At 36.9% G+C, this 13289-nt stretch overlaps 1 protein-coding gene across 4 annotated transcripts in view; it reads right to left on the reverse strand.

Annotated features, from left to right (window-relative positions):
- KDM6A (lysine demethylase 6A) overlaps positions 1-13289 on the reverse strand; it is a 204317-nt gene that overhangs the window by 70099 nt on the left and 120929 nt on the right. For all 4 annotated transcript variants that reach the window (XM_053891683.1, XM_019417351.2, XM_019417349.2 and 1 more), the window contains one exon: positions 9686-9720. In XM_053891683.1, the coding sequence (XP_053747658.1) occupies positions 9686-9720 (35 nt within the window). The remainder of the gene's footprint in view (positions 1-9685; positions 9721-13289) is intronic.

Here is a 13289-nt window from a genome sequence, read left to right on the forward strand (position 1 = left end):
TAAAGGGTTAGTATCCAAAATCTATAAAGAACTTATCAAACTCAACACCCAAAAAACAAACAGCCCAGTGAAGAAATGGGCATAAGACGTGAATAGACGACACTTTTCCAAAGAAGACATCCAGATGGCTAACAGACACATGAAAAGATGCTCAACATCACTCATCATCAGGGAAATACAAATCAAAACCACAATGAGATACCACCTTACACCTGTCAGAATGGCTAACATTAACAACTCGGGCAACAACAGATGTTGGCGAGGATGGCAGAAGAAAGAGGAACCCTTTTGTACTGCTGGTGGGACTGCAAACTGATGCAGCCGCTCAAAACTTAAAAACTGAACTACTCTATGACCCAGTAACTGCACTACTAGGTACTTATCCAAAGGATGCAGGTGTCTGTTTTGAAGAGGCACATGCACCCCAAGGTTTATAGCAGCGCTATCGACAATAGCCAAAGTATGGAAAGAGTCCAAATGTCCATCAACAGATAAATGGATAAAGAAGATGTGGTATGTATGTATGTATGTATGTATGTGTGTGGATGTGTATGTATATGTGTATATATATGTGTGTGTGCACATACACATACACAGGAATATTACTCAGCGATCAAAATGAATGAAATCTTGCCATTTGCAACGATGTGGATGGAACTAGAGTGTATTATGCTAAGCGAAATTAGAGGAAGACAAATATCATATGACTTCACTCATATGTGGAATTTAAGATACAAAAGAGATGAAATAAGGGAAGGGCAACAAAAATACCATAAAAACAGGGAGGGGGGCAAAACATAAGAGACTCTTAAATACTGAGAACAAACTTAGGGCGATGGAGGGGTTATGGGTGGGGGGATGGGCTAAACGGCCAAGGGACATTAAGAAGGACACTTGTTGGGATGAGCACTGGGTGTTTTATGTAGGGGATGAATCACTGGATTCTACTCCTGAAATCATTATTGCGCAATATGCTAACTTGGATGTAAATTTAAATAAATATACATTTACACACACACACACACACACACACACACACACACACACACACAAATAAATAGGGAAAGCTACATTAAATAAATGATATAGGACTTCCCTCGAAGATGGCAGCAAAGTAGGAGAACCCTTGGCTTGCTTCCAAACACAAATAGAAAACTTTGTACAAATCATTCTAAATGCCCCAGAAATCAACCTGAAGACTGGCAGAACAAACTCCACAACTCAAGGTAGAGAAGAAGTCACATCAAACAAGGTAGAAAGTGCAGACATGATTTAGAGGAGAAATAGATATTGGCTGCTGCAGAGCGGAGAGAGCTGTGGCTGGAGAGAAGAGTGAGAGAGTGAGATCAGAGCACAAGGGAATGCACAAGGAGAATGTTTCCCTATGGCCACTGGATTGGAAAATGAGAGGGGCTGAAATTTCATGAGTTCTTGCAACCAGATGGCCTTAAATCGAAAATTTAAAGTATCAGTGGGCTGGGCTGGCCTCTGCGAGAGTCCAGAGGCATCGGGACTGCTCTTGGAGAGACGGCAGGCAAACAACCCAGGCACACACAGCATGGAAACAGCTATCTGAAGAGTGCCTGGGGAACGCAGTGGGAAGATGATCTGCTCCTCTCAGAGCATGCCCATGAGAAGCAGTGTTCACAGAGAGATGTCTCCAGGAACAAAGTATCTGGCTGGCACCATTCTCCCCCCACACCCCCACCACTAGGCATAAGCACAGAGCCACTAGCAAGAACCAGTGCAACAGGGATACTAGCTGCCTAAATTACTTACATTAAGCCCCACCCCCCTCCCCACTCTGGTGGAACTGCCCTTTATCAGTCACACTTACCTCAGCCCCAGTGCCATGGGCCCCTCCCCCAGAAGAACAGCACAAACTCCTGCCCACACCACATGTCCTGACCACAAAGTTCTGCAGGGTCTCAGTTCCAGTGGAGGTGATGACAGTTCTCATTTCACAAGCAGACCAGGGCACACCTAGTTAAAACTTGCTGCATTCAGGCCAGGGACACAAACTGCCTACAACAAGCAAAGAAAGCCTCTGCAGATGACTGGCCCGAAGGAGAAAGCAGCCACGACACAATAGCAGAGTGCATACAGCACACAGCAGATACATTCCCTGAAGTGCCAGGCCCTGGACACTACATGACATCTTCTTCATAAGGCCATTAAGTTCAGGATCATGAGACACAAGTGGCTTTTCTAACATAAAAGAAGGCAGAGACTTAGACAAAATGAGAACACAGAAATTTATCTCGAATGAAAGAACAAGATAAGGTCATGGCCAGAGATCTAGGTGAAACAGATATAAGTAACAGAACTGGTGGAGAACTTAAATCAATGATCATAAGGATACTAACTGGACATGAGAAAAGAATGGAAGACATCAGTGAGACCCTTACCACAGAAATAAAAGAGTTAGAATCAATCAGAGATGAAGAGTGTAATAAATGAGATTAGAAACAGGACTGATGCAATGAACAGCAGGCTGGAAGAAGCAGAGGAATGAATTAATGACTGAGAAGACTCAGTAATGAAGCTGAACAAAAGAGAGAAAGAATAATTATGCAACATGAGAACAGATGTAGGGAACTCAGTGACTCCATCAAAACAACAAAAGCAGACCCACACCAAGAAATATTATAATTAAACTGGCAAATGTAGTGATAAAAAAAAATTTTTTTAAACAAAACAAAATAAGACAGTTACTTATAATGGAAAACCCATGAGGCTATCAAGCAGATTTTTCAGCAGAAATTCTCCAAGCCAGAAGGGACTGGCATGATATATTCAAAATGGTGAGTGGAAAAAATCTGCCACCAAGAATACCCTATCCAGCAAGGCTAACATTCAAAACAGAAGGAGAAATAAAGAGTTTGACAGACAAACAAAAACTAAAGGAGTTTGTGACCACTAAGCCACTTCTCCAACAAATACTTACACGGGACTCTGTGAGTGGAAAAGAAAAACCAAAATTGACAGTATGAAGGTAGGAAACACAAAAGCAGTAAAAAGAAGATTTCTATTAAAAACTCAGTCAAACTAAAAGGATGTAAAATATAACAACATATACCTAAAACGTGGGGAGGACAAGAGTAGAATGAGTTCAAATTTAAACGACCATCAACAATGTAGACAGTTATAGGCAGAAGAGGTCATATATTAACCTAGAGATAACCACAAGTAAAAGAATAATAATAGATATGCAATGAATAAAAAGAAATCCAAGTAAGGCAATAAAGAAAACCAGCACACCATGAAAGAATCAGAGAAAATCTCCAGAAACAAACACAAGTAATAAAATGGCAATAAATACATATCTATCAATAATTACTTTGAATGTAAATGGACTAAATGCTCCAATCAAAAGCCATCAGGTGATAGAATGGATAAAAGAATAAAACCCATCTATATGCTGCCTACAAGAGACTCCTTTTAGACCTAAAGACACATGCAGATGGAAACTGAGGGGGTGGAGAAGCATTTATCGTGCAAATGAATGTCAAAAGAAAGTTGACTTATATCCAACAAACTAGACTTTAAAACACAGTAACAAACGTAAAGAAACCAATCCATAATAATAGGGGACTTTAACATCCCACTTACATCAATGAACAGATCACTTAAACAGAAAATCAACAAGGAAACAATGGATTTGAAGGACACAATGGATCGGATGGATTTAACAGATATGTTCAGAACACTGCATCCTGAAACAAAAGAATACATATTCTATTCAAGTGCACATAGGACATTCTGCAGAACAGATCACATATTAGGCCACAAAACAGGACTCAACAAACTCAAGAAGATCAAAGTCATACCATGCACCTTTTCTGACCACAACACTATGAAACTAGAAGTCAACCACAAGAAAAACTCTGGAAAGACCACAAATACACACAGGTTAAGTAACATGATACTAAACAATGAATGGGTCAACCAGTCAATCAAAGAAATAAAAAATGTATGAAACAAATGAAAATGAAAATGAAAACACAACAGCCCCAAACCTTTGGGATGCAGCAAAAGAAGTTCTAAGAGGGAAGTACATAGCAATACACACGCCCCTACCTCAAGAAGAAAACGCTCAAATAAACAACCTAGCCTTCTACCTAAAAGAGCTAGAAAAGGAATAAATGAAGCCTAAAGCCAGCAGAAGGAAGAAAATAATAAAAATTAGAGCAGAAATAAATGATATAGAAACTAACAAAACAACAGAGATCATGAAACCAGGGGCTGGTTCTTGGAAAAAAATAGTAAAATTTGTTAACCTCTAGCCAGATTCGTCAAAAAGAGAATACACACACACACACACACACACACACACACACACACACACACACACACAAACGAGGGGTGCCTGTGTGGCTCAGTCAATTAAGCGTCTGACTTCGGCTCAGGTCATGATCTCATGGTTCGTGAGTGCAAGCTCCGCATCGGACTCTCTGCTGTCAGTGCAGAGCCCGCTTCAGATCCTTTGTCTCCCTCTCTCTGCCCCTCCCCCACATCTCTCTCTCTCTCTCTCTCTCTCCCTCTCAAAAATAAACATAAAAAAGTACTTTAAAAATTTTTCCAAAAAATGCAAAAATAAAATCACAAATGAGACAGGAGAAGTAACAACCCACACCACAGAAATACAAACAATTATAAGATTATTATTATGAAAATCTATACGCCGACAAATTGGACAACCTGGAAGAAATAAATTCCTAGATATAAATTACCAAAACTGAAATAGGACGAAATAGAAACCATGAATAGACCAATCCAATCCAACAAAGAAATTGAATCAGTAATCAAAAAACTCCCCCAAACAAAGTACAGGAGAAGATGGCTTCACAGGTGAATTCTACAAAACATTTTAAGAAGAGTTCTCCTCAAAGGATTCCAAAAAAGAGAAAAGGAAGGAAAACTTACACATTTATTCTATGAGACCAGCATTAACCAGATACCAAAGCCAGATAAAGACACAAAAAAAGAGAACTACGGACCAATATCTCTGATGAACACTGATGAAAAATCCTCAGCAAAACACTAGCAAAGCAAATCCAACAATACAGTAAAAAAAAAAAAAAAAAAAAAATCATTCACCATGATCAAGTTGCAAGGGTGGTTCAATATTCACAAATCAATGTGATAAATCACATTAACAAGAGAAAGGATAAGAACTACAGGATTATTTCAACAGATGCAGAAAAAGCATTTGATAAAGTACAGCATCCACTTATGATAAAATCTCTCAAAAAAGCAGTGTGAGAGGAAACACACCTCAACATAATAAAGGCCATATATGAAAAACCCCACATTTAACATCACCCTAAATGGGGAAAACCTGAGAGCCTTTCTTCTACTATCGGGAACAAGACAGGGATGTCCACTCTCACCCCTTCTGTTAAACACAATATTGGTCAATATAAAGAAATAAAAAGGCATCCAAATTGGCAAGGAAGAAGTAAAACTTTCACTATTTGCAGATGACATGGTACTATACATAGAAAACCCAAGAGTCCTTCAAAAAACTGCAAAAACTGCTAACTTCAGTAAAGCTGTAGGATACAAAACCAACATACAAAACTCTGTTGCACTGCTATACACAAAAATGAGCAGCAGAAACAGAAATTAAGGAATTAATTTCATTTATAACTGCACCAGAAACAACAAGATACCTAGGAATAAACCTAACCAAAGAGGTGAAAGACCTGTACTCGAAAACTATAAAATACTGACGAAAGAAACTGATGATGACACAAAGAAGTGGAAAGACAGGCCATTCCCATGGATTAGAAGAACAAATATTTTTATAATGCCTATAATACCCAAAGCAATCTACAGATTTAATGCAATCCTTATCAAAATACCAAGAGCTTTTTTCAGAGAGTTGGAACAAACAATCCTAAAATTTGTAGGGAACCACGAAAGACCAACGAATAGCCAAAGAAACCTTGAAAAAGAAAAACATAGCTGGAGGCATCATAATTCTGGACCTTAAGTTATATTACAAAGCTGCAGTGATCAAAACAGTATGGTACTGGCACAAAAATAGACACATAGATCAACAGAACAGAATAAAAAACCCAGAAATGAACCCACAATTATACGGTCAATTAACGTTTGACAAAGCAGAAAAGAATATCCAATGGGAAAAGATGGTCTCTTTAACAAATGGTGTTGGTAAATTGAAAAACATGCAAAAGAATGAACCTGGACCATTCTCTTTCACCATACACAAAGATTAACTCAAATTAAAGACCTAAATGTGAAACCTGAAACTGTAAGAGTCCTTGAAGAAAACACAGGCAGTAATTTCCTTGACATCAGCCATAGCAACTTTCTACTAGATAGGGCTCCTGCCTAGGGAAACAAAAGCAAAAATAAACTATTGGGACTACCTCCAAATAAAAAGCTTCTCCACAGCAAAGGAAACAATCATCAAAACTGAAAGGCAACCTACAGAACGGGAGAAGATATTTGCAAATGACATAGCTGATAAAGGGTTACTATGCAAAATATATAAAAATCTTATATAATAAACACCCCAAACACGAATTATCCAATTGAAAAATGGGCAGAAGACATGAATATACATTTTTCCAAAGAAGGATACCTGAAACTAATATTACACTGTAGGTTGACTAACTGGAATTTAAATGTGAATGTGAAAAGAATAACTGATATAGCTTTCCAAGAACAATTCCTAACATGACATAATATGTGTCTATACTTGGACATATGACATTATACAGAGAAATAAAATGTATTTAGAGATGGTATGACAATACACCAAGCAACCTATGAGAATCTAATTGTTAAATCTAGTAAAAACAGGTGTGTGGGAGATGACATCCCATTAAAATTATCCATACCTAAATAGAACTATTGTATCATCCAGCAATCCCACTTCTGGATAGATTTTCAAAGGAAACAAAACCATTATCTCAAAGAGATATATCTGTATTCCCATGCTCAATGTAGCATCACGGACAACAGCCAAGGCATGGAAACAACCTAAGTGTTGGTGGAAAGATGGGTGAAGAAACTGTGGTAAGTATATAAATATAATGGAATAGTATTTCAGCCTTAAAAAAGAAGTAAATTCTGTCATTTGCAACAACATGGGTGAACATGGAAGTCATTATGCTAAGTGAAATTAGCCAGACAGAGGAAGACAAATACTTTATGGTATCACTTATATGTAAAATCTGGCAGGGGTGGGGAGTGGTAGGTGAGGTGACAGGTGTGTTAATTTACTCAATGCAATGTGTGTAATTGCAGAAATCCTTTCACAGTGTGTGTGTGTGTGTGTGTGTGTGTGTGTGCGCGCGCGCGTATCAAATCATCACACTGTGCAGTTTATCTTACAATTTTATTTGTCGGTTACACCTCAGTAAAGCTTAGAGGCACCTGGGTGGCTCATTCGGTTAAGCGTCTGACTTTGGCTCAGGTCATGATCTCACTGTCCATGACTTTGAGTCCCACATCGGGCTCTGTCCTGTCAACACAGAGCCTGCTTCAGATCCTCTGTACCCCACTCTCTCTGCCCCTCCCCAACTCATGCATGGATGTGCTCTCTCTCTCAAAAATAAAAATTAAAACATTTTTTAAAATGCTAAAAAATAAAGTAACCCTAACCTATATTTATGATTAAATTTAACTAAAACATTTCTGGGCTCAGCCCAAATAGCTCCTGCTCAGAGAGGCCTTCCTTAACCACTCTTGTAAAAAAAGTATTCCCTCACTTTTCTGTCTTAATCACAGTCTTATTGTTTAATCCTGTAAAGGTAACGTGGGTATAGGGCCCTCGGGGTTTGTAAAGTGATACTAAATAATGTCTACATTTATTAGCAGGGAGACTTTTTATATAAAGAAACTTTAATTCAATTATTTTGAGTACCCAGCAGTGGCCATTAACCATATAGGACTACTTAAATTTACATTTCAAAATTCCATATTTATAAATATTCCTACAATTAGCTGAACTATAAAAAAGTTGTTTTCTATAGGGAGTATAGAAAGTATAAGCATTTTTCATATACTTACAGTGTCATCTTTTGTCACCTAATAATTACACAGTCTCCTTGCCATGAATTTTGTTCTTCTGGTTTTGTTTTATTTAATCTTAATGGGAACTACAATGTATCAAATGAAAGAACCGATGGAGGGAGGGCCCTGTCCCCATATTACCTTCACAAGATTAAAAAAATTAACACTAACAGACAACTTCTCATGAGAAACAATGAAAGCCAGAAGACAATGGAATGTAAATTTCAAAGTGGTCAAATAAGATAATTCCACCACCAGCAAAAACTCTCATTAAAAATAAAAGTGAGGAAACTTCGGCTTTGGCTAAAGCTCACTAAGTGCCAAAGTTCACTAAGAACTAGAAAAGTTCAGGGAAAAAAAAAATCAGAACTTCTCATTTTGAAGGCAGCAGAGAGCTCCTGAGGTAATGAGAACAGAAGGGGCTACGACTCCAAAGAGAGAACAACTTTGGAGAGGAAGCTGATTTCTGTAGCTGCTTTCCCCCTGGGGCCCTTGCTGATTTGGCAAAAATCAGCAGTTGGCAGAAGCTGGCATTAGCATTGGCAGGTAAAGGCTGATCCACAAACTGATGTAATTCTCACAAGCATCTTCTCAAGGTTGATAAAATCCCTAGATTAGTAGGGTGCATAAATTCTTCTTCCTAGGGCACACACACCCATGTGTTTTGGGGGAATCAGGGGCACAGCAGATCGAAGTGTCCAGGAATCTGATGTTAATTTTTTCAAGCCCTCCATGGTGGCATTGAAACTAAAGAGACCTTACAAAACAGATGCACAAATATGACAGTATTTTTTCCCCTAAAGAATGGTTATAAAATTTATGTTTTGGGTAAACTCTGATTACTCAATATTTTACTTTCATATCAAATTATAACTGATTTTCCATGCTACTGCCTAGAGTAAATGTCTATGTGTTATGCCTTTTATCAGACAACTAAGCAAAGTCTGCCATACACAAAAACAAAATGTTCTAATTAAACGAAAAAAGGTTTGTAAGTATAGTAACCATAAAAGTATTTATTGGTAATTAGATCAAGAGATGACTCTAATATGGCTTTTAAATGGTGACACGTGGAAGGAATATTTCATTCTTAAGAAAAAGTAAAACTAAATAGCAATGCATTATAACAACCACCTATAAACATTTTGCAAAGAAAACTAGGCATTCTACATTAAGAATAAGAGAAAACATGGGGCGCCTGCATGGCTCAGTCGGTTAAGGTCGAGACCTTGTGGTCTGTGGGTTCTCGAGCCCCACATCACACTCTGTGCTGATAGCTCAGAGCCGGGAGCCTGCTTCAGATTCTGTGTCTCCCTCTCCCTCTGCCCCTCCTCCCCGCTCATGCTCTATGTCTCAAAAACAAACATTAAGAAAATAATAAAAAAAGAGAATAAGAGAAAACTTAAACACAGTCATTTAAAGCTACAGATAGTCCAAAGTTTAGAGGCAAAACATATTAAATGAAACTTCTTCATACACAGCAAGTACTGATTCACTAAGTAAAATCTTGATCACATTTAATGAATATAAAATATATGAAGGAGACAGTGTCCAGAATCCCATTAAAATACATGTATGTCTGATTTCACTTATGGGTGATCACATTTGCTTAAGTAAGGTAAGTTAAAACACTTACCTGGGTTTCATATAAGTGGGCAATGTGAAATTGAACTGCAAAGATGATGGAAAATAAAAATCAATACCATTAGAGTAGTGTTTAGGGTAAATTAAAGAAGAATATAAAATGTCAAACATAAGCACAGTCTACACTATAGAGATTTAAGTAACAGAACATAACTTTTATTTTTAATAAGACAGAATACACAAGCAAACACACTCAAGAACATGACACAAGAAGCTATTTGTGCCACATGTATTCATTGTTGGTCATTATCAAAATTTGTCAGTTTAATTATTAAAATCAACATTAAAATCTATAGCAAGTGAGTATATTCCTTACAACATTCAAAACTGTAAGATTAAGCAAACAGAGAAAACTCTTATAAATCTACGCATATCAAAACGCGGTTATTTTAAAAACAGAGGTCCATGTCAATAAAATAAAGTCAGTATTTCGGTTAAAAAAAAAAAGTACTAGAACCAAAGAAAGCCTCTAATTCTTTATACCGTATTTCATAACAACATTTATAAAGAAGTCATAAGCCAGGATGACTCTAGTAACAACACACAGAGGAAATGAGTTGTTGCATTTCTCTATTGGTTGTTCAGAATTATTCAAAAAAAAAAAAAAGACAAACCACTTAGAAGGCAAGAATAGTAAAGAGTCACAAGATTAACAAGTATGTCTTGAAAATCAAATAAATATACTTCAGCTTCTGTTTGCAGGTCTTCCTGATATACTGCATCACCAAAGTATGAATGATGCAACAAAAGCAACAATGAACCAGGAAATCAAAACTGGATTCTAGCTACTTTAATGCTATAATTTCCATTCTTCAATGACAAACCTCTTTTTTAAATGTTCCATCTACCTGGATTTCACAGCTGGATTTCAAAGAGTCTGGGAGCCTATCAAATGTATATGCAAAATGTTTATGTGCATCTTTGAAAACAAGGTCCACACAGCTATCATCAAGTACTCACTGAGGGATGCACCATGAAGTAACTCTCTCACTGATTCTCCTAACAGTAAGATTCACCTGGGAGGTTTGTTAAAAATAGAGATTCCTGAGATTATGATTCAGTGAGCCTGGGGCAAGGCCTAGAAGGCTGCCTTTTTAATGGGTTCTGCAAGATATTCTAATACCTGTTCCCTCGACCAGCACCTGGGAAGAACTAAACTAAGTAACCCTAAAGAGCAAAACAAATAAATGAAATACATAATGAACTTTAAAACCAAACATTTTTGGATCGAAAGTAAATACTACATCTCTCTCCATAAACAATTGTTAAATATCACACATTAATCAGAGATGAGGCAAAACAAGTATCTTTAGAAAATGAAAATCAGCTTTTTGTGAAAAACACATAAAAATAATAACAAAATTTCTACATATAGAGATATCCCCTTTATCCGTATCTGTTGAGGGCTTTTCTTATTCTGCACTCCCCCTTTCCAATACAGCTCTCCTTGAGATTCAAGTCCAAATCTCACCTCAGTGCATCACTGGAGGGAGACTGGGTTACAGGCTAAGAGAACGAGAAAGGGATGGAAAAACTATACTCATTTCCTATCTTCTTACACCTCTAATAAAGGTGATAAGGGAGAAAAGAACTAGCTAGCTAGCATCCCACTACCGCCTTTAACTTCCTCCAAGCTCAGTCCCTAGGCCCTCCATCTAGGGCCCCCCTAAGCAATGAATTACGAAATCCAGTGTCATCTTTTGTAGTGTGAAAGTCACCACATATTTAAGTTGTTAAAAATCGTCTTCAACTGAAATATAACCATACAACCAAAAAAGCTCCACTTGGCAAGTCTCAATTAGAAGTGGAAATTTTTAACAAAGATTGCCGTAAAAGGTTCTGAAATTAAACTTTATTCAGAAGTTATATATTATTTTTAGAATTAAGAGAATTAATTAAATCTAGAGGAAACAATTTTATCCCAAGGGACCAACATATAATGAAAAGTCTCACGTCACCATGATTCTGCTTTTTAAAACACCAACTGTAATTAACCCCTCTTAAAAAGCTCTAGACGCAATAAGTGTATCTACTTACTTTTTAACTGCATAAATGAACTGTGCCATAAAATACAAATATCTTATATAGACATTTTTTTAAAAGCTTACTTCACTTTCTATAATTTTCTGATCGTCTGAAGTATCACAAAGTAACATGGAAGATTTCAGAGAGTAGTCAAGGTCTGTGGCATACACAAACAGGTGATGATGTTAAAAATTCAAAGAGAAATACGCTTTGCAAAGATAATAAGAGCCTGATATTTAAATAGTAATAATGTCTGGCTCAAAGTAGGTAATCTACATTTGTTAGTGCTCTGTGAGACATCAGCCATTACCATGGCTATCATGTAATCACACAGACTGCCTAAAATAAACTACCCAAATCAACTGAACTATAATGGCCTAATGTCTCTAAATAAAGCCTGTTCCCTTCCATCACAGTAACCAGCCTTATAGCACAGAAAGTCCTGAGTCCAGGCAAACCAGGATGTGGGTTACCCTCCCTCCTATTTCCCTTCTCAACAACATACAGAGACAGAGACACAGTAAACTTGAAAATGTATTCATGATGGTTCGAATATCCTCTTCACGTTCAACAGGAAAAGTTTTCTGCCCAATGGTACTCATTCTACAGATGTAGGTGTCTTCCTCTCAAGCAAGAGCAAGGACCTACAACTGAGATTTAACTTCAACAGAGCAGAATAAAATGAGGATTTACCAAAATAATTAGTCTAAAGTTTATGAAACATCCCTCAAAAGTTATCATTCAAACAGACATACAGTTATGAGAGTTAGCTTTAAGGTACAAGATATAACCAATTAAATGAAAACGAGCTGTTCCCTTACTCCCATATAATTAAGGAAAAAGTATAAATTAACATTTAATAAATGTATCGGAGTTAAACTTTTTTCTAATCTAACCTCGTTTTAGAAACTACAATATTGCTGCCACCATTTATTCAGCAAACACACTGATCGGTAGCAAATCCTGAGTTTCATTTAAAGAAAACAGAAATCTTTTATGTTTTCTCAGGAAACTGCCTCCAGTAGAAGCGTGATATAATTGGTCTGGCTTAGACGATGATTTAATCCACACCGTGTCATAATTCGTGTACTAACAAGTTACATTCTAATTTCTACAGTCTATTCATGTATGCAATCATTTTCTTAGGCATTTTTAACACTGACACTACTTTTCACCTGATGTCATTCTATGGAGTTAAAACACGAAATCACTTAGAGCAAAATACCGACTTTCTAAAACCTAGAATCCTTTAACCTGAAATTTTCATTAAGAATGATTCAATTTTTCATACACTCTAATTAAAATTTTAATATTTCAAGAAAGTTTTAAAGAAATCGAGCTTGAACCCAATGAATATCCTTTAAACTTTTATTGGCTATACTGTAGAGAACACTAAATATGACAACACATGCATATTGATAAACACATCATAATCAACCCAATCTGCTTTTGGAAAGAGACGTACACAGAAGCAGAAAATAACTGAAGAAAACCACTGTTATCGGAACAGGTTTCTCACACACATTCTTTCTGAATTAATTAAAAATGTCACTTCAAACTTTATATATGAT

This window comes from Panthera pardus, unplaced genomic scaffold (assembly GCF_024362965.1).
Source record: "Panthera pardus isolate Hobbes unplaced genomic scaffold, ASM2436296v1 HiC_scaffold_27, whole genome shotgun sequence".
Taxonomy (NCBI): Eukaryota; Metazoa; Chordata; class Mammalia; order Carnivora; family Felidae; genus Panthera; species Panthera pardus.